This window comes from Musa acuminata, chromosome BXJ3-2, assembly GCF_036884655.1.
Source record: "Musa acuminata AAA Group cultivar baxijiao chromosome BXJ3-2, Cavendish_Baxijiao_AAA, whole genome shotgun sequence".
NCBI lineage: Eukaryota > Viridiplantae > Streptophyta > Magnoliopsida > Zingiberales > Musaceae > Musa > Musa acuminata.
The window spans coordinates 23,962,304-23,980,586 of NC_088350.1; the positions used below are offsets into that span (position 1 = coordinate 23,962,304).

The window sequence follows — 18,283 nt, forward strand, 5'->3', positions numbered from 1 at the left end:
TCTCCCTTTTATGTGAGAGTCACATCAATTACATAAATGTGGAGAAGTAATTTGAAAGATGGTTGACCTAAAATTTTCACAGAGAAGATTAATTTACAAAGTTTCAAGTCATATTAATATAATATATAATATATAATATGAAAGTTTCACAATGAGATCTCTACTGTATTATACAAAATTAACCATCCATTCGAGGAATGGATAGTTATGCTACATAAACTACACGAGTAAGCAGCTAGCATTGGTCATAAAGCTCGAAAAAACCAATAAAAGGATGGCTATTTACAGAGAATTATCCTCGCAACTCTATTCAAATCCTTGTGTGCAGGAAAAAGCTCGTGAATCCATGATTCGTTCATTCAGATCATAGGTGGAAGAAAGCAGAAGAGTTGGTCACAGTTTGGGAACAAAGGGACAGGTTCAGTGGATGTGTGGCATCCAATTACTCTTTCTCTTCTTCTGCACCAGCATCTGCTGCTCCGTATATCACATCAATATAGCTCCCAACCATTTTCATATCAAGTCCTGGAAACCGATGAGGGCTACTGGGTCGCAGATCTATTTTGATAAATGGCCATCTCATCGCTTGGGCAGCTTCACATTCTTCAGGTCCATCTCCAATTGCACAGAATCGGACATTCGGGCCACCAAACCGCTCTTTGATCCATGAAAAGCATTGAAGCTTCCCTACTTCCCAGGAGCTGTAAACTATGGAGCAATGTAAATTTTAGCAATTCTTACGGAAACATTCAACTATACACAATTGATTATGCTCCGAGATACAATCATGATTCATGGGACAACATGATCACACATATTAAACAGCGCTAAACATAGTTCTCCCATGCAGTGCAAATCTTATATGTGATTATTCGATTTACTACATCAATATGCATTTAGTAACATAAGGCACATAAATGGATTTTATATTGCCATTCCATGGGAGAACCAAGTTATCCATCTAAGAAAGACCGGAGAAGGGCTAACAAGACCACAGTTTATGAGTTTGAGCATATGCATACCGTCTCCAGAAACCTTGGACAATCACAATTTTCTGAACTAAGAACAAGTAGACCTAGTTTACAAGATGTGTATCTCATGCAGAAAGTATAAAAAAATATGCACACACCTAAATTTTATGGCCTTCAGTATAGCCAATTTAATAACTCAGATTCAGCAATTTCCATATGTCAGCCAGTATGCTGTAACCCACATTGATCCGTTCTTTTCCCTTTTTTTTCTCCTTAAATTGTTATTATTTTTTCCCCTAAGTTTCTGAACCATGAAACAAAACTTGATACAGTTATCCATATCGAAATAAGCAACAAAAAAAAAGGAAAAAAAAAGAAAACACTTACCGTTATTAGCCGAGATTACATCATCCAAACGATAAAGCAAACACTTGGCAAGACTGGGAATCAGGGCTCCTGAAGTGACTAAGACATTGATATTTTGACATTTGGTTGTGATAGATCCAGGTTCCATATCTGACGAAAGATCGCTAGCTGAAAAGCTAGTTTTACCCATAGTTTGCTCCAACAATGCATGTCCTGCAATGAACAAAAATTTAAAATTTCTTTTACTGTGTAAAAGCTGATAAAGATAAAAGCATCAATATCATGAAAACTGGTGAGCACAAGACAGCAAAATCTACTGCATTGCGATTGTGGAAGATTCTGATCTTTTTTATTATTAGAAATTGAAGAATCAAGTCGAGATTTAGTGCTTTAATAGTTCACTTTTTTAATGGCCTTAGCTGCAGAAATCTTTTTATAGAAAGTTGCCAGAAACAGGCAGCTACATTAACAAAATTCATAATATGTTCACAAAGAACATAATAATATTGAATATCCAAGTTGATACTCATCATTCTCTGGGAACATAGGTCTTGAAAAGAAAAAACACTCAATACACAAAAGGTTCATAATTTTTAAAATTTTTGCTCCTACAACATTATATAAATTAGTAGTTTTCTACTCAGTCCTGCATTAGGTGGATTGATATTTCAAACATAATGAGATCAAACATAAAAGAGTACTAAACCATGATCAATTGATAGTTGTATGTACATTAAGAAGAACATTGTAGTCAAAATACATACCAGAAGAAAGCCAACCATCTGTATAGTTATCAGTCGAATTGTATAAATCATTCCAGAGCTTAATCATCTCTTGGTCGAGTACCTTATTTAAACCCTGCATTGACCGAGAGTCCACTATCAAATACATTAAGATATCCTATCCATAAAAACAGGGATAAAACAGTTACATTAATCAAACAAATTAAATTGCATATTTCTGGATATGTAGCAGTAAGCATATCATTGAAGTAAGAATTATGACAAAAGAAAACCCATGTAATTCATGTTGTACTCATTTTCCATAAAAAAGGACCAAAGTCCAAGATGGACCAAGCTTGACCACATATGAGGTCCATAATTCAATAATTCCAAATCAAAGCTTAACCAAATAAGGTATAGTTTGCTTTTGACAAGGCACTACCCTAATCAGAGCCAATTGCATCTATTCATGACTAAAAAATCTTTATTTGATGAGAGAATTAGGTGCTAACTAAAAAAAAAGAAGGAAGTTTAGAAAGAGTAAACAGTATCATAAGTAGTAGCAAAGTCAACCAATAACCACATCATATTTCTGCAAGACAATCACAGACAGATGCCTTACCAAGTTTTGAAAATTTAATATTCCAAAGCTGTATGACAGCACACTTGTTTCATGGCATAAGATTGGAATAACATACAGTGAATACAGTTGGATTGCAAAGACATCACAGTATTAAAACTCTGTTCATGCTCTTTAACATTTTACAAGCAAAGTCCATACATGATATCAAAAGCTTTTGCGGGCCAAAAATTCTGTGAAGAGGAGTCAGATAGAACACTGCTTCAAAGATATTCAGAAAAGAGAAGAGGCGACAACCCGTAGACAAGACAGTTCAACTAAGAAGTTGAATCAATCAGTCTAAGGTGGAACAACTTTAGCAAACTACAAGAAAGGTTCAAAGTAAAAGAGGAAAAATCAGGCATAATTAAGTTTTATGAAAGTATTTCCTCAAAAGATGGGCCTAATAAGTACTGTAAGAGCATTTTGAAGTGCTGCAACTCTTATCCTTATCTTTTTTTTCTCAGAAACCTGTAATCAAAGTTGACATGCAGAGAGGTATTGCAGATGTAATAATCATTTCGACATTTTTATATGAAAAGGACTGAAAAATAAAAACCATCTTCAACACCTGTGAGTACTTCTGTGCAATTAAGCGATGCCGATATGCAAGTTTCTTTTTGTTGGAATCATCATATGGAAAACAAAACCCATCATTGTTGAAATCATAATTCGACAAGTCTTGCCCATCATCATATTCACTCAAAGAATGAAGAAATGGCTCATTGTAGTTTTCAATCTGCAACACATAAGTGAGAAAGAATATGAGTAGTGCCAGGAACATAGAGAGACAAATACTAAACTTCTTATTCATAGATCATATTCTACATAAAAGGTGACGTGTGTGCTGACGTTGGCATGGGCTAGCAGGATAAGAAATCAAAATTTGATTAAGACCAGTGTGCTCACAAAAAATTGGAGGAAAAAAACTATTTTATACACTCGTAATTTCAAATTGAACTCTTAAAGCTGCCAATTTTTAACTACTAGATCAGCCCTTAAATGTATGCCATTCCGAGTTTCCTACATCCCATCAAGATGTTGCCTGGCCCTCTAAATCAGTCAGTGCCCCAATAAGTTGATAGGAATGGCAAGGGTCCATGGTGACCGATCAAACAAGGTTCCATCCTAATGAAATCATGGACAGAGACAGCAAGATCTACAGAGTAAAAACAAACGAGAGAAAAGTAGCAGCTTTAGACAAACTAACCTCTTCGTAGAAGAAATGTTCATCACAAACTTGAAGGATGTGGTTCTCCCAACGCTTCCCAATCTCAACACCGATTCTTGTGTCCTTCAAACCATCAAAGGCCGCTGCATACGTCCCATCCAACAAGGACTTAAACAGTATAAGCGTCTCGTCCATGTCCCATACGTAGACGGTCATGGGCTTGGCAACCTCCTTAGGAACTTTTATATCCATCATCTCACCCATTACACTAACTAGTGGTGGTGTTCAGTTCTAGGACATGTAGGAGCACCATTCAACAACAGCAGAAGAAATATGGCATAACGAAACCAAAGAAGTATCCTGAGATCAAAAGCAAAGGAATTAGAAGAAACAAATGTAGGTGGTGTCTGAAGCATAGATATGCCTACATTGTTTTCTTATTTGCTCTAAACATAGAGAGCATTCAAGTCATACTGGGGACACTTAAGACTCAGCTACCTTTTATGAGGAGCAACTGCTTAAATCAGATTCACAACAACAACAACAAAAGTCTTCGTAAGTTCCAACTGTCGGCTACATGAATCTTTTACCCAGATTTCATTTTTCTAATATATGTACACAAATAGCCATATTGATGAATTTTCTAACAAAAACCAAATTTTTAATGGAAAATCCCTCTTTCGTCTGAAATATAAAAAGATCGGCAAAAGTTATTTATATGCTTTATACCTCATTCAATTTCTCTATTTATTCAAAATTCAATTGTACGTAATCAATACTACATGATATAATTCAATCAATTCATTCTGGCGAACTTTTAACACAACTCAAGAATCCCTCTCGATATCACTAAAGAACGCTGATCTACCTTTTTTTTTTTCTAACAGAATTAAGAGCATATACGTATATTATGTTTTAGACAAGAATAAACAACGAAAGAACAATCTTGGATACAGTAATTAACAGTGAAAGCAAACGACATCCTCAAAAAACTGTTCGTAATCCCCCAAACAGAAAAAGAGAAAAGGGTAATATTCCGATCGCTCGATTCCAAACTTGGGTACAAAGACTAGATCGAAAACATTTGTATCCTGCGGTCAAAGAAAGGAGTAAATCTGGAGGACTAGAATCGCACCTTTCCCTCCAGATCTGCCTGCGGATTGGATTCGCCTATAGGTTGATTCCGACGGGGAAGGGGGATTTATATTGTTTCTTATGGGTGGTGGTGGAGATCCGCTGCGTTGGCTCAAACATTGTTCAAACATTGGCTCAAACATTGCTCAAACGCGTATCGGAAGCTGCCAGAACATATCCGAGTCCGAACCGACGTCTGTGATGGAGAGGCCGCAACGTGGGCTCGACCCCGCTGATCCATCCGATGCTCGCACGAATCATCAAGGAAGCACGGAGTTCAGCGTACCGAACCGTGGGCAACACGCCGCGTGGTGCCGACCGCGGGTCCCGCGATGCGGTCACCTTCCGCAGGAGGCGTGGCGACAGTTAACCAGAGCAGGACCCACTGCGGCGTCGTCCTCCTCCTCCTCCACCGTCCAATCGCGTCACGCCGTCCGATGCTCCTGACCCACCACCGCTGCCGTCGGATCGAAAGGTTGTGTCTCGATGTTTATAATAGCACTGGTGTCAATCATGACGCCTGTAGCAGTTGGCTTCACGTTGGCACACCGAAGCGAACAAACGAATGGTCTCTCATTTACCTCACGTAAAATTAGTAGTAGAGAGTGTAAAGCCATCTCCTCTATTTTTGGTGGAGTTATTGGAACCAACACCAAGAGCTTACTGAAACCAGTAAGCTGGTATGGTAATTGATGCAATCATACATCTCAGGTGATACAAATGGGAAAATGCAGCTGAATTGAATGAACTTTCTCATTGTACTGCCACAACTATCTTAATTAAAGGCTCTTCTACACCCAAAAAAACTTATACTGATGGTGGAAACGAGACATAATCTACATGTTTTTATATAGAAGGAATACAAGAGAATAATCCCTGCATTAAAAATAAATTGATCGATCCAAAAAAAAAAGTATAGATATTGGAAATAACATCAACTTCCCTTAATAATAGAGCTACATAGGATATAAATGATGATTACAGATTAACTTACAAAGTAAATGGCTCATTACTACTTAACATGTATGCTGCTCAAGGGCAATTTGGAGCCAAACAAGATCATATCGGTTTCGGATATCCATCAGCAATTTCTTCGACATCGTGATACATTTTATCAGATCTGTATTGGTTAGATCATATCGTTGCTCTTTCTATTCTTGATGTTATTTTGTTAGATTTTGAATTGGAGCTGTCTTCATAAAAAATCAAGCAGTATTTAGTCTTACTAAGAACCATAGTTTTACTGGTTTGCTAAACATTGTCGTTTTTGTTCTTTAAATATTTATATTATGTTATATTTACTTTAAAGAAAATTATCATTTAGAGAAAAATGATCAATTAAAACTTTGAACCGATTCTAATTATCTCTTTCATGTAGATATTTAATGTACGAGTTTGTATGCAGAGATGAATATTAGTTAAGTCATTGAGATCTCATAATGACATTCCTTGATATGATATTGTGGAGTATTCTCATGACCCCAAGCATACGCGACATTATCACCAAGTATGATTTGAATGAAGTAGATATCCTTTTAGGCACGACCAATCCCTCACTTGCAAAGGTAACTTGGGACGATAGAGTGTTTTAGATTTGATCTTGCGTGATAAATATATCATCTTCTAGAACAAGATTTTTCTCCAAAATTCTCCATTTATTATAACAAACATGGACTGGATGGGTTGTCTAATTGAATTATAATCCACTATTATGGAACTTTTTTCTTGGTTCATTATTGTATGCATATTTTTGAACTTGCAGAATTAATTTCACTACTCCCATTCTTCTGTTCTTGATAGGGAATTGCTCTGTCGTCGTTGGCCTGGCGGCTGCGATGCACTCCCCGAGCGTCAGTCTTTCTCCTGTGGTGTATTACTTCCCCATCCTTTCATTCCACTTCGCTGAGTAGTTGAGACCATTCATTTTGTTGCTGTTCATGTGTCAATTCTCACTCTCATTATGTTGTTCTTTATGTTGCCTTTTTCTTGTCGCTTAAGTTCAACGATTCTTTATGTTGTTTTGTCAGTTCTTGAACCGGAAATGTTTTAGTATAAATCAAGCAGCATTTATTCTTTCTCAAAACCATTTTACTGATTTGCTCTACGGCGTCGAGAAGTCTATGTTTGCTGCACCCATGCAGTTTTTAGGTATCATTCTATCTTTCTCTTTGAGCAACTCTTTTACGTTAGAGTCAGAGAGAGAGAGAGAGAGAGAGAGAGAGAGGTTGCTTTTGGAGAATAATGTAGACATGAGGTGGCTAATTTTGTTCTTAGATCTCCCTCGTACGTTTGCCATGACCCGCTTTTGGATACTCAAGATTTGGCTAAAAGTTCGTATCGTATTTTTACTCAATTAGCGATAAGATTATCCTTTCACATGATTTATCGTGTTTTTGCAGTGTCGCAATTGTGAGGTTGTCTGGTGCATACTTCAGGAAGACATAGTCACCAACACTATCACAGTTTGGGAGCAAAAAAGAAATTTTCCTCCGTTGACTCCCTCTTTCAATTGCAGCCCTTTTAGCATGTTTAATTTGGTGATTCACAAGGATCGAGAATCGCCCGATAAATAGTATCTTCCGAGTGATATAATTATAATAATAATTATTATTATTATTAACAAGAAGAGCATCTAATCTATAGTAAGTACTCAATCGATTGGTGACTTTCATATGATGTCTAGGATAAAAGAAAAAAAGATTATCCCTCTCTTGTTGCCCGTCTAGATAAAAAGCTAAAAAAAAGATTGTTTGAGTTGATTAGAGGTTATCGACTCATTAAATAATCCATTGAATATTTCGTCCCTTTATAGTTAAATATTAAAATTCATCTTCATTATAACGAAAGGAATGATCACTTTTCAATAACTCGCATTAACAGTCACCCACCTCGAGTTATTAACTTGGACGTTAGAGGGACTGGATTAAGAAACCTCTTCCTACCATAGTTTTCATGTATGTAGTATTTCAGTCCCAAACCATGGAATTCAGCATGCCGCACCTCCACTCTACCCTGTCTGAATCTGAGGCTCGATCAATAAATTTGAAAAAGGATTCCCTATGGAACTAACTGTGACAGATAGTCCAACATTTGGAGATATGATAAGAGTTCTAATAATCAAAAGAGGAAGCGTTAGTAGACCCTACCTCGGGTTGATCGTTGTTCACCTAAAAAATATAGGAGGAATAAATTCCAATGAGCTTTTGTCCATCCTTGGAGGCATTTGATGACAATGCCAACCTAACAGAGCATATTACAGCTTTCTGTGCCCAAATGTTATTGTATAATACTTCGAATTCCTTATAATGTTACACCTTTTGGATTATATTAAGAGGCTTAACATGAGAATGGAACACCCGCATGAAGCTACTTTCCATCAATTCTTTTGCTCAATTTACGAGGGAGTTTGAACTTCACTTATTTAGGAACATATGCTCGTGGCCTTTAGTAGCAATACTCTTTGGTCTTAAGCAGGCGAAGGAAGAAATATTTGTAGATTTTGTCACTTGGTTCACGAGCGAGATTTGATACATTCTAGATGCCCATCCGATACTAATAATATAGACCTTTATGATATAGCTAAAGTCCTCCTACCTCTTTCGATCATTGATAAAGAGACCACTGGTAATTATACAAGAGGCATTTCAAAGGATCAATTAATACATCACCACTAAGGCAATAGTTTTGGGTAAGCATAAGGAGTCATGCAAAAGACCAAAGTAGGAATGACCACAATCATCCCCGACCTTGAGGTCACCGCGGTGAAAGAGAAACGAATGACCCTAGTTACTTCACCTAAGTTTTGAGCTGACCCTAATAAATATAACTAAAACTGAAGTCTTTTTGCAGGTAAAAGAGAAGAGACTCTTAAAAGACTCACCCGATAAAGATCCTATCGGTGAAAAGAGATATGTTCAAATATTTTTGGTTCTATTAAATTACGATCACAATACAAACGAGTGTCTTAACCTAAAGGAGTAGATTGAGGAGACACCTCAAGCGGTTTGTCCGAAAGCATTAGAAACTCGCACCCCAATCTCAAGGACTAATGGAAAGGCATATTAATGTCATCTTTGATGGACTTGCCTTGGGGGGGGGGGGGGGCGGGGGGAGGATAACTTTTTGGGTTATAAAATTTATCATTGAGTTACTATTGAAAAACACCCATGAACAGATGATGACTCGGAGATAACGTTCAAGAGGGAAAAGATAGAGTATCTTGACCGAAATCATGGTGATGTCTTAGTTGTTTTTATGAGGATGATCAATGTTTGACTGAATAGGATTACGATTGGTACAGGTTGCTTCGTTGATATTCTCTATCTTGATATTTTCTAAAAATTTAGAGTTGTCAACTAATAATCTTACTCTAATGACTTCTTTACTTATAAGGTTTACTAAAGACTTTATCATGCCTCTCAAGATTATGAATCTGTATATCAGATTTGGTGATGAACATTATATCAACATAATATTAATTGAATTCATTGTAGTGGATATCCCCTTGATGTATAATATGATTAAAGACAGATTCACATTTAACAAATTGAGAGCGATGGTGTCGACCTACCACATGGTGATAATTTTTTTGATGGACAAGAGGTCGGAACCTTTCGCCTCAAAATAACAAAAAGGGTGGTGTTGTCAAGGACATGACATATTATGAACTTAAGAAAGTTATACTCTTGAGGCATCCCTTAGGATCGGGTCGAGATGGCTATGCCTTAAGTGTCAAACTTCTACCGTGACAACAAAGGGCCTGAGTTGGGAAAACCTAACCCGTATAATAAGAAACCCACCGTGGTGAGAAACATAAGGTAAAATATGCTCGAGGCATGTGTTAGAAAAACCCAACCCACGTAAGAAAAAACACACTTTGACAAAAGGCAAAAGGCAGAATGTGCTAGAGGAACTTGAGATGAGAAAACCTAACTCACGTAAAAAGAAACCAATTGTGACGAAAGACATAAGGCAAAATATGCTCAAGGTGCATGATTGAGGAAAACTCGATTCATGTTAGATGAAACCCAATATGATAGTAGGCACAAAGTAAAATATGCCCGAGATACATGAGTTAGAAAAAATCAGCTCGCATAGTAAGAAACATGTTATGGTAGAAAGCATAAGGTATAATATGTCCGAGGTGAAAGGGTCAAAATAACCCAACCTACGTAATAAAAAACCTGCACAGCGTAAGATACATGGCAAAATGTACCCGAGGTGCATGAACCAGAAAAATCCAACATGTGTAATAAGAAACTCACCACGATGAGAGGCATAAGGTAAGATGTGTCCTAGACACGTGAGTCGGGAAAACTAACCCACGTAAGAAGAAAATCCATCATGACGGGAGGCATAATGTAAAATATGTCCGAGGCATATATCACGAAAACTCATCCTATGTAATAAAAATGTGGATCCCTCAAGGATGAGCAAAGGAGGAGCCCACCTTCGCACCGCCTGCAACCAAACTCGTCTCCTCTCATAGCATACCTCATGATGACTTGAAGAAGATGAACAAGTCAACTATGAGGGGCTTCATAGCATCTCAATTATAGGCTTGCTATATGACGTGATTCCCTCGATGATGAGAGGGGCAGATCGATAATGCGGCCTTTGTAGCATCCCCACTATGGACCCATTACCTGACATAGGTCTCTCAAGGATGAGCAGAGGAGGGGCCCACCTTAGCACTACTTGCAGCCTGCCTTGACTCCTCTCACAACCGGCCTCAAGGTGAGCGGAAGAAGAGTGGTAGGTCAACAATGGGGGGCTTCATAACATCCCCATTGTGGACCCATTGCCCATTGTGGGTTTCTCATGTTCGAGTAGAGGAGGAGCTCACCTCTAGTCTGGTGCTCGCCTCGGCTCCTCTCATAGCCCACCTCACAACGAGCAGAAGAAGATAAGTTGGTCGGCTACAAAGGGCTTCACAATGTCCTTGTTATGGACCTAATGTCTAATGTGGGTCCCTTGGGGATGAGTAGAGGAGGAGCTCACCTCCGCATCACCTATTACCTACCTTGGCTTCTCTCATTGCCCACCTTGACAACGAGCATATGAAGAGGGGCAAGTCAACAATGGACCATTGCTAGCAGCACTCGCACCCCTTAATATGGTTCTTACTAAGCCAAGGAGGTCGAGAAAGCTGACCCATATCTCCGCCTGATGTATGGAGGTTGAAAAATCCCAACCCCCTCTGCTTAAGGCATGGACATCAGGAAACTCCTTCACCCAAGTCATGGAGGCTGGGTCCCTCCTCTGCCCAAGACGTAGAGATCGAGAAACCCGACCCCTAACTTCACTTGAGATATGAAGGTCGAAAAATCCCATCCATCTGCACCCGAGGTGTGGAGATTGGGAAATGACCCCCCTCCTCCTCTAAGGCATGGCAATAGAGATACCAACCCCCTCCTCCACTTGAGTGGAGGTTGGGAAACCTGAGGTAGCCCTCGTACCTCTCGTTTGCAGTCCTCATTGAATTAGATAGGTTATAAAACTTGACCACCTCTGCTCGAATCATGGAGGTTAAGAAACCTGGCCCCTAACTCCACCCAAGATTTGAGGGTCGGGCACTCGACCCTCCCTTCTCATTACCATTGAGCCGCGAAGGTTAGGGAATCGATCTTCATCATTGCCAATCTCTATGCTCAAAGGAAGATCGAGTTCAGGTCGATAAGGATTGATTTGGTATTAAAGATGACTTGTCAAAGGGGGACGACCCCTTACCGAGAGACGAGGGTCAGTAATTCAAGACATAGATCAAACGCCCCCCGACCCCATCAACGTCTACCTAATGTTCAAATTCAGAGAATAATTAGGGAGGTCCAACTTTAATGTGTTGGTTGAACTAGATGTCGCACTTCAGATCCCTCTTATGAGAGTCCTTGAAGCATGCCTTGGAGGGGGAACAAACGATAAAGAGAACAAAATATAAGTCAAGCGATTACCCCTTACTGAGGGACGAAGGTCGTCAATTGGAGGTGCAGATCGGATGCCTCTCGACCTTATCAGTGTTTGCCTAATGCTCAAAGTCAGAGAATAATTGATGAGGTCTAAGCTTAACGTGTCCGATGAACTAGACATTGCACTTCGGATCCCTCTTGCGAGAGCCCTCAAAACACGCATTGGGAGAGGGAATAAATGATAGAGAGAGTATCATGATCTAGTAATCGATCGACACGTCACTTCCATATGATGTATAGGGCAGAAGGGGAAGATAGAGGTCACCCTTCGCTTGTTTGCCAACGTGGACAAGAGTCTAAACCAAACGGTTATAAATTGTCCCCTCTCTTATTGCTCGCGCGAATAAAAGGCTAAGAGAGGTTGTTGGAGGTGGTTAGATATTATCTCCTTGTGAAATATTTCATGGAATATTTCATCCATTTATGACTATATATAAAATCTCATCTTCAACACAATGAAAATGATGATCACTTTTCAACCACTCATCCGTACTCACGTACCTTTGGTTACTAACTTAGGTGTCGAATGGATCGAGTCGATAAACCTCTTTCAACCTCGATTTTTATACAAATGACACATCGAGAGCTCAATGTTTCCATCTCTAAGGCACCTCGAGCAACACTATACATATGGGTTTTAATCACGTTGGACCGACCCAAGACATCAACTACTTTTTTTTTTTTCTGTAACATTCATGAAGTTTTGAAACCATATGCCTTTTGTATTCGTCTCTATGTAGTGCTAGAATAACTTAAATAAATTATTTAAATTATATCATTTTCTTATCGTTCATTTTAGTTATCTTTAGATTATTTAATATTCAATGATTGACATGGCTGCGATAGCAACGTTTACTCGGATGCGCTGTTAAGCTCTGATGATAAGTTCACTTTATCATTCCGATCTCATCGCTTTATAATTTTCCTCTTACGTTAATCTTGCTAGTTTTTGCCATCGCTCAGCACCAACCACTACATAAGAAGGATTTCCATGGATTCATCGTCTGCCGTAGCCCCATTGCTGCGATGAGTTTGGAGCCAAAGCGCATTATAGAATTCTTCATTTCTTCCAACTCGTCTGGCCATACTATGAAAGATTTCGAAGTGAATTTATCCCTTAATTCATACCATACATACATACATACGGCCCAGGAATTAGAAGGCAGCGGTTTGGCGGATAACGCGTTCGATATCCGTAGGCGTACATACGATATGCTTTATGGGCATAATGCAGCTATATATATATATATTATGAATCTACACGTATATTATCTTTTATTTTTCTCCCTATTGTTTTCCCCGCGACTTGCAACGTCAGCGACAGGTGCTGCCACCGCAACAGAATTAAATCGGCCGCGGTCCTGCCTCCCACCCATTTATTATTTGTTTCCTTAGCAGACCGCGACTCCTCGGTGTCGCTCCACCACACCTCTATTCTTCCCATCCGTAACGTCCGTTCCACATCTGATGGATATCATATCACTGCCTTGTATTACCGTAATACCCTCGCCTTCAGCGAACACCACCCCACGACCGTAAGGGCATTTAGGTACATTTAGCCCGACTTGAGAGAAGTACATGTATCCTGGTATGACTTCTAACTATTAACGATTACCCGCAGCTATACCCTCCATATCTTATTGGATTTTTTTTCTCGTCCCCCATGGCAGTAGCCCTTTGTTCGTTCATGAGAAGGTATTGCGTTGGGGACACCACGAACGAGTAGGAGATTATTTCTAATATTCCGGCCGTCAGTCACTTGCCAGTTTAGTACGAGTGACACATCGATCGGAGGTATTCTGATCCTCGGGTACATCTTTTTTATTGTATATCCTGCACAAGTCATCCAATAGGTTACGATTCACGTAGTGGGAGCCACTTCCATAGTTGTGGTTGTCGTACGTCTTAAACTACTACGTCGGATAACGTCAACGACCGTTTGAATATAAAATGTCGATTTATTGGCATTCGTGAAACGGACGACCCAGGAAGAGTGCCGTTTCGCTGTATCAGACGCTGGTGCTCCGGATTCGGGTAGGGTGTAGGAAGGGGCGTCGCCGATGCAGGAGGCTGCGGGCGAAGGGGGAGTAGCGTTGGCGAGGTGGCTACGGCGGCTAGGCGATGAAGTGCAAGAGTCACCCGAACGAGTACGGAGTTGGCGTCTGCGCCTCCTGCCTCCGGGAGCGACTCCTCGCCCTCATCGTCGCCCAGAACGAGCTCTCCGCTAACCGCTACCACGTACGCCGGAGGCCTGACCTTTCCCCGCAGCGGCATCCCCACGAATTCCACCGACCCGTCTCCCCTTACATCTCCCACCGCCGATCGGTCGGATCCGATTCCTCGCCAGGCCACCTCCGCCTCCTCCACCACTACCAGCGGTTCTTCAGCACCCCCCAGATCGGCCCCACGTTCGCCGCCGCCTCACGTGGCGAAAGGCTCGAGGAGATCGATGGCGGCCGCAGGCACAGGTTCTCCATTTTTAGGACCCTATTTGGGCACAGTAGATCGGACGCGGCGGAGCCCGGATTGAGAGCTCCCAAGGAATCAGCATCAGGCTCTTGGTTCTCGGCACTGATCCGCGGCCGTCGGAAGAAGAAGAAGACGACGCAGCTCTCCTCGGGCGCGGAGGAGGAGGAGGAGGAGCCGCCGTGGAGGGTGCGGAGGTCGTGCCGGCCGGTGGGGAGGGGAATGTCGCCTGCGATGGAGGACGAGGACGAGGACCACTGCAGCGGGTACTTCAGTGACGACTGGCGTCGGCCGACTCCGATGCCGATCCGGCGGTTCCCGGCGACCCATCGCGACCACCGCAGCGTCAGCTCGGTCTCAGGTTTCTCTGTGTGTCTGAGCCCGCTGGTCAGCTTCGGGCCCGAATCACGGCGAAGCCATCCTGCAGAGGCGGTGTTTTCCGGCGACCTCCGTAGCCCGGCGAATTCCATCCACCACAGGAACCCAGCCGTCCTGGCGCCGAACCGGTCAAGGAAGCTGGCCGATTTGGGCAGGCTCAAATGACGCTTTTGCCCTCCGCAATCGTCTCGTATTTCCTTTGCTTACATAATTAGGCACAGTTGTAAAAAAGAAATGGATTAAAAAGAATCGTGTGGAGGAATTAAATTTACGTTTCGGATCGGATTGTAACGTTCAAATTTAGAGGGCAATGTCACGGTTGTCCCGTTGTATCCTTTACCAAGGCTTATTATCTGCACGATTTACCAAGATTTATACTCACCTTTCTCCATGGGTTTAAATGACATTTATGTGGGGAATCAGGCATTCAAGGCTGTGATGGGCGCCTGACGATGGGACGCACTTCCCGTCGAAATGGGGCCCACACACTGGGCAAACTGCTTCATTTATATTTTTATTTTCTATCGAATAATAATATTACGTGTGATCATAGTCTTAGCTCCCAAATGGTTATGATTAGAAACGACTATTACAGCTCCTGTGAGCCGTCGGATGTGAAGTATTATGCTGGCCAATGACGGTGATGGCAGACGAGGCGGGTGCTGCGCCGCTGTTAGTTTCGGTGATTGGGCGTCAAGTCACAATGATTCCGAGGGGAATATGATGATTACTCCCGTCGAGTTGAGATAAGACGCGTAGGTGGTGGAATGTGTGCGACAGCCCACAACGCACTTGTGAAATGCTTGGTGAGCCATACGGTACATGCCATCCATGATCAACCCGTGAGGACTCTATACATCGTTGCAGCACGTCACATGGCAGCACATGGCTCATTAATAAGACGGTTGTTGAAGCGGCTGTTGAATCACATCCCTGAATATTATTATTCTCGAGCGGGAATGGCGATCGGTCACCGTTGACTTGTCCATTTCACTCACCGACGCGTGGCATCTGGCTCAAAATGTTTCTTCGAACTGTGACATAGCTATAAGCACATGACGTCGTCATTATAAGTCGATGTAGCTTTCAAGTTTGACCCAAGGGAAAAGAAGGAGAAGAAGTAGGAGCTATTTATCTTCTTATAAGAATAAGACACGATAAATTGACCTATCAATCTAACAACTTTATGAGAAACACGGCTGTGGGATTTTCTTTTTGTTTAATACATATATATAACGAAAAAGGATAGTTTGCAATGCGTCGGCTCTTATAAAATATTAATTTGGATAATATAATATCGGCAACACAAGATAGAGATGGAGGATTATTTTGGATACCAGATAATATTGGCTAACACAAGGTAGAGATGTCTCAACTTTATGAATTCCATGACCCAAGTATAGAGAAGACGTACGTGAGTGTAAACCTAAAGAATCAGTTTGTCTTGTTGAATCTCTGTACTCTTTCTCGATCCTCTCTAAGCTTATTACTCGCATCAAAAAGATGCTAGATTATGTGATATTATCTATAAAGTAAGTTAAATAATAGTAGAATTCCTTACGAGATGAATTTGATATGATAAACTTTCATAATTATTTATTCTAGACCTTCTGCAATTGCTTATAAATAGACAAGACCTCTAAGGAACTTAATATGGATGCATAATATATAATTTATAGTGATCATACGAAGGATAATAAAATAGAAGAAAATAAGTATAGTTCTTGTTGCATATGAATATCGATGCAGCTCTCGAATCTAATGATAATGCACTTATAGATTAGATAAAGACTCTATAAATAATATCGAAAGGTACACTTTATATACCCTTTTCAAATAGTCTTATGACAGTGGAATAAAATCTTAATTTCATCCCTTACAAAAATTTATTTAGATGGTTTAGAGACCCAAAAAAAAAAAAAAAAAAACAAAAGCAAACATGAATTCAAATGCATCGACGGTAGAACAAGATATATAAATTATATATATATATATATATATATATATATATAAGTATTTGATCTACTTTGTGAACTCCATGAGCCATGTATAAATGGCTATATAAGTGGCTTTGCATCCTGCAAACCCTGCCGCCTTTGCTAGCTCCTCAAGCTCTTTCTGAGTCCTCTCTCTCCCTCCGAAGTTGATCATCATCCCCACGTCCATGGGGAAAACACTCTGCGAGGTCAGATTTGGCTCGGGAATCATTGGAAGCACGTATTCCACCAGTATCAACTTCCCTTTCTCTGGCAGAGCCTTCCAACAGCTCTGTAATATTTTGGTGCAGTCCTCGTCAGACCAGTCGTGGAGAATCCACTGCAATATAATTTCCACATGGCATCAGAATTGATTACGTATCACGGTAAGTAGATGTAGCAGTTTAATCTGACCTTAAGAATAATGGCGTCGCCTACTGGAACACCAGCAAACATGTCTCCACTTACGTGCTCCACTCCTGCAGACCAACCCACCCAGTGAGTAAAGGTCTTTACGTTTGATACCAAAAGAAGGTAATCGATGATGGACCTGGATAGGGTGGCGCCTCGGAGATGACGTGAGGAAGGTCGAAGTTGATGCCCTTGACGTGGGGGTGCACGGAGGTGATCATGTGAAGGACGGCGCCGGTGCCGCCGCCGACGTCGACGAGCACATTGATGTCGTCGAAGCCGCGGTAGATCTCGAGCAGCTTCTTGTTGAGGATGGTGGAGTGGCTCCTCATGCACTCGTTGAACGCCCTGTTAAACCGTGGGTCGATGCCGAGGTACTCGAACGCCGCCATCCCGTGGGCCTTCTGGAAGGCGATGCTGCCATCCAACACCGCATCCTTCATGTGGTACCTGCCGTTGTTGTTTCCATGATCTCATTTAGTTAGATCTCGACTCGACACGAGAACCTTATATATACATAGCGTCTGTAAATTACCACGCGTCCATGAGGACCTTATCCACGGCATACACACACATGGGAGCCATGGATACACCGTCCTCATTCTTCGTCAAGTGCTTGCAGACCGGCGCTGCGCCGTACTTCCTCAAAAGCCGGCCATCAGCGCTGGTCTCGACGCTGCAGCGCACGATGTCGTGGGCAGCGAGCAGGCGGAGGATTCGGTCGGTCATATCGGCGGCCCGCGGGTTGTCGGTGGGCAGCTGGGCGGCGATGTCGGCGGGGCTCACCTTGGCGCCGGGACCGGCCCGCACTATGATCTCGAGGAGATCGAGCTCGATGGCCGCCTTGAGAGTTATGGGGAGACAGGACGCCATCACCAGCTTCATGGCGTACATGCGCGCTTCCTCGTCCTCCTCGGGGGTCAGCTGCAGCACGTCCTTGATGGATCCCATTCTCCCCAAGGGTTGCAGAGGAAGCGTTGGCGAGGTGGTGACAATGGCGGAGCAGGAGAGGAAGGAGGGTTCGAGCTTTGGAGTGGGGAGAGAAGAGGGTTTGGAAGGGAATTTATATGCGTCGGAGACCTCACCTACCATGATGCATTGAAA

General features: G+C 41.6%; 3 protein-coding genes across 3 annotated transcripts; 1 reads left to right on the top strand and 2 right to left on the bottom strand.

Moving 5' to 3' along the window:
- Nucleotides 1-88: 88 nt before the first annotated feature.
- LOC135631915 (eyes absent homolog) lies at nt 89-5,118 on the bottom strand. Its single transcript, XM_065140033.1, has 6 exons — nt 4,985-5,118; nt 3,889-4,209; nt 3,250-3,417; nt 2,102-2,195; nt 1,359-1,550; nt 89-708 (listed from the first exon to the last, which is right to left on the bottom strand). Exons 2-6 carry the CDS (start codon nt 4,111-4,113, stop codon nt 443-445), a joined length of 945 nt encoding a protein of 314 aa, XP_064996105.1. The 5' UTR covers nt 4,114-4,209; nt 4,985-5,118; the 3' UTR covers nt 89-442.
- Nucleotides 5,119-13,926: 8,808 nt separating this feature from the next.
- On the top strand, nt 13,927-15,173 carry LOC135631119 (uncharacterized). The gene has a single exon (XM_065138547.1). The coding sequence runs from the start codon at nt 14,070-14,072 to the stop codon at nt 14,955-14,957; it is 888 nt and encodes a 295-aa protein (XP_064994619.1). The 5' UTR covers nt 13,927-14,069; the 3' UTR covers nt 14,958-15,173.
- Nucleotides 15,174-16,551: 1,378 nt separating this feature from the next.
- On the bottom strand, nt 16,552-18,243 carry LOC103973932 (caffeic acid 3-O-methyltransferase). Its single transcript, XM_065138095.1, has 4 exons — nt 17,715-18,243; nt 17,319-17,629; nt 17,183-17,247; nt 16,552-17,108 (listed from the first exon to the last, which is right to left on the bottom strand). Exons 1-4 carry the CDS (start codon nt 18,128-18,130, stop codon nt 16,815-16,817), a joined length of 1,086 nt encoding a protein of 361 aa, XP_064994167.1. The 5' UTR covers nt 18,131-18,243; the 3' UTR covers nt 16,552-16,814.
- Between the last annotated feature and the right edge of the window lie 40 nt (nt 18,244-18,283).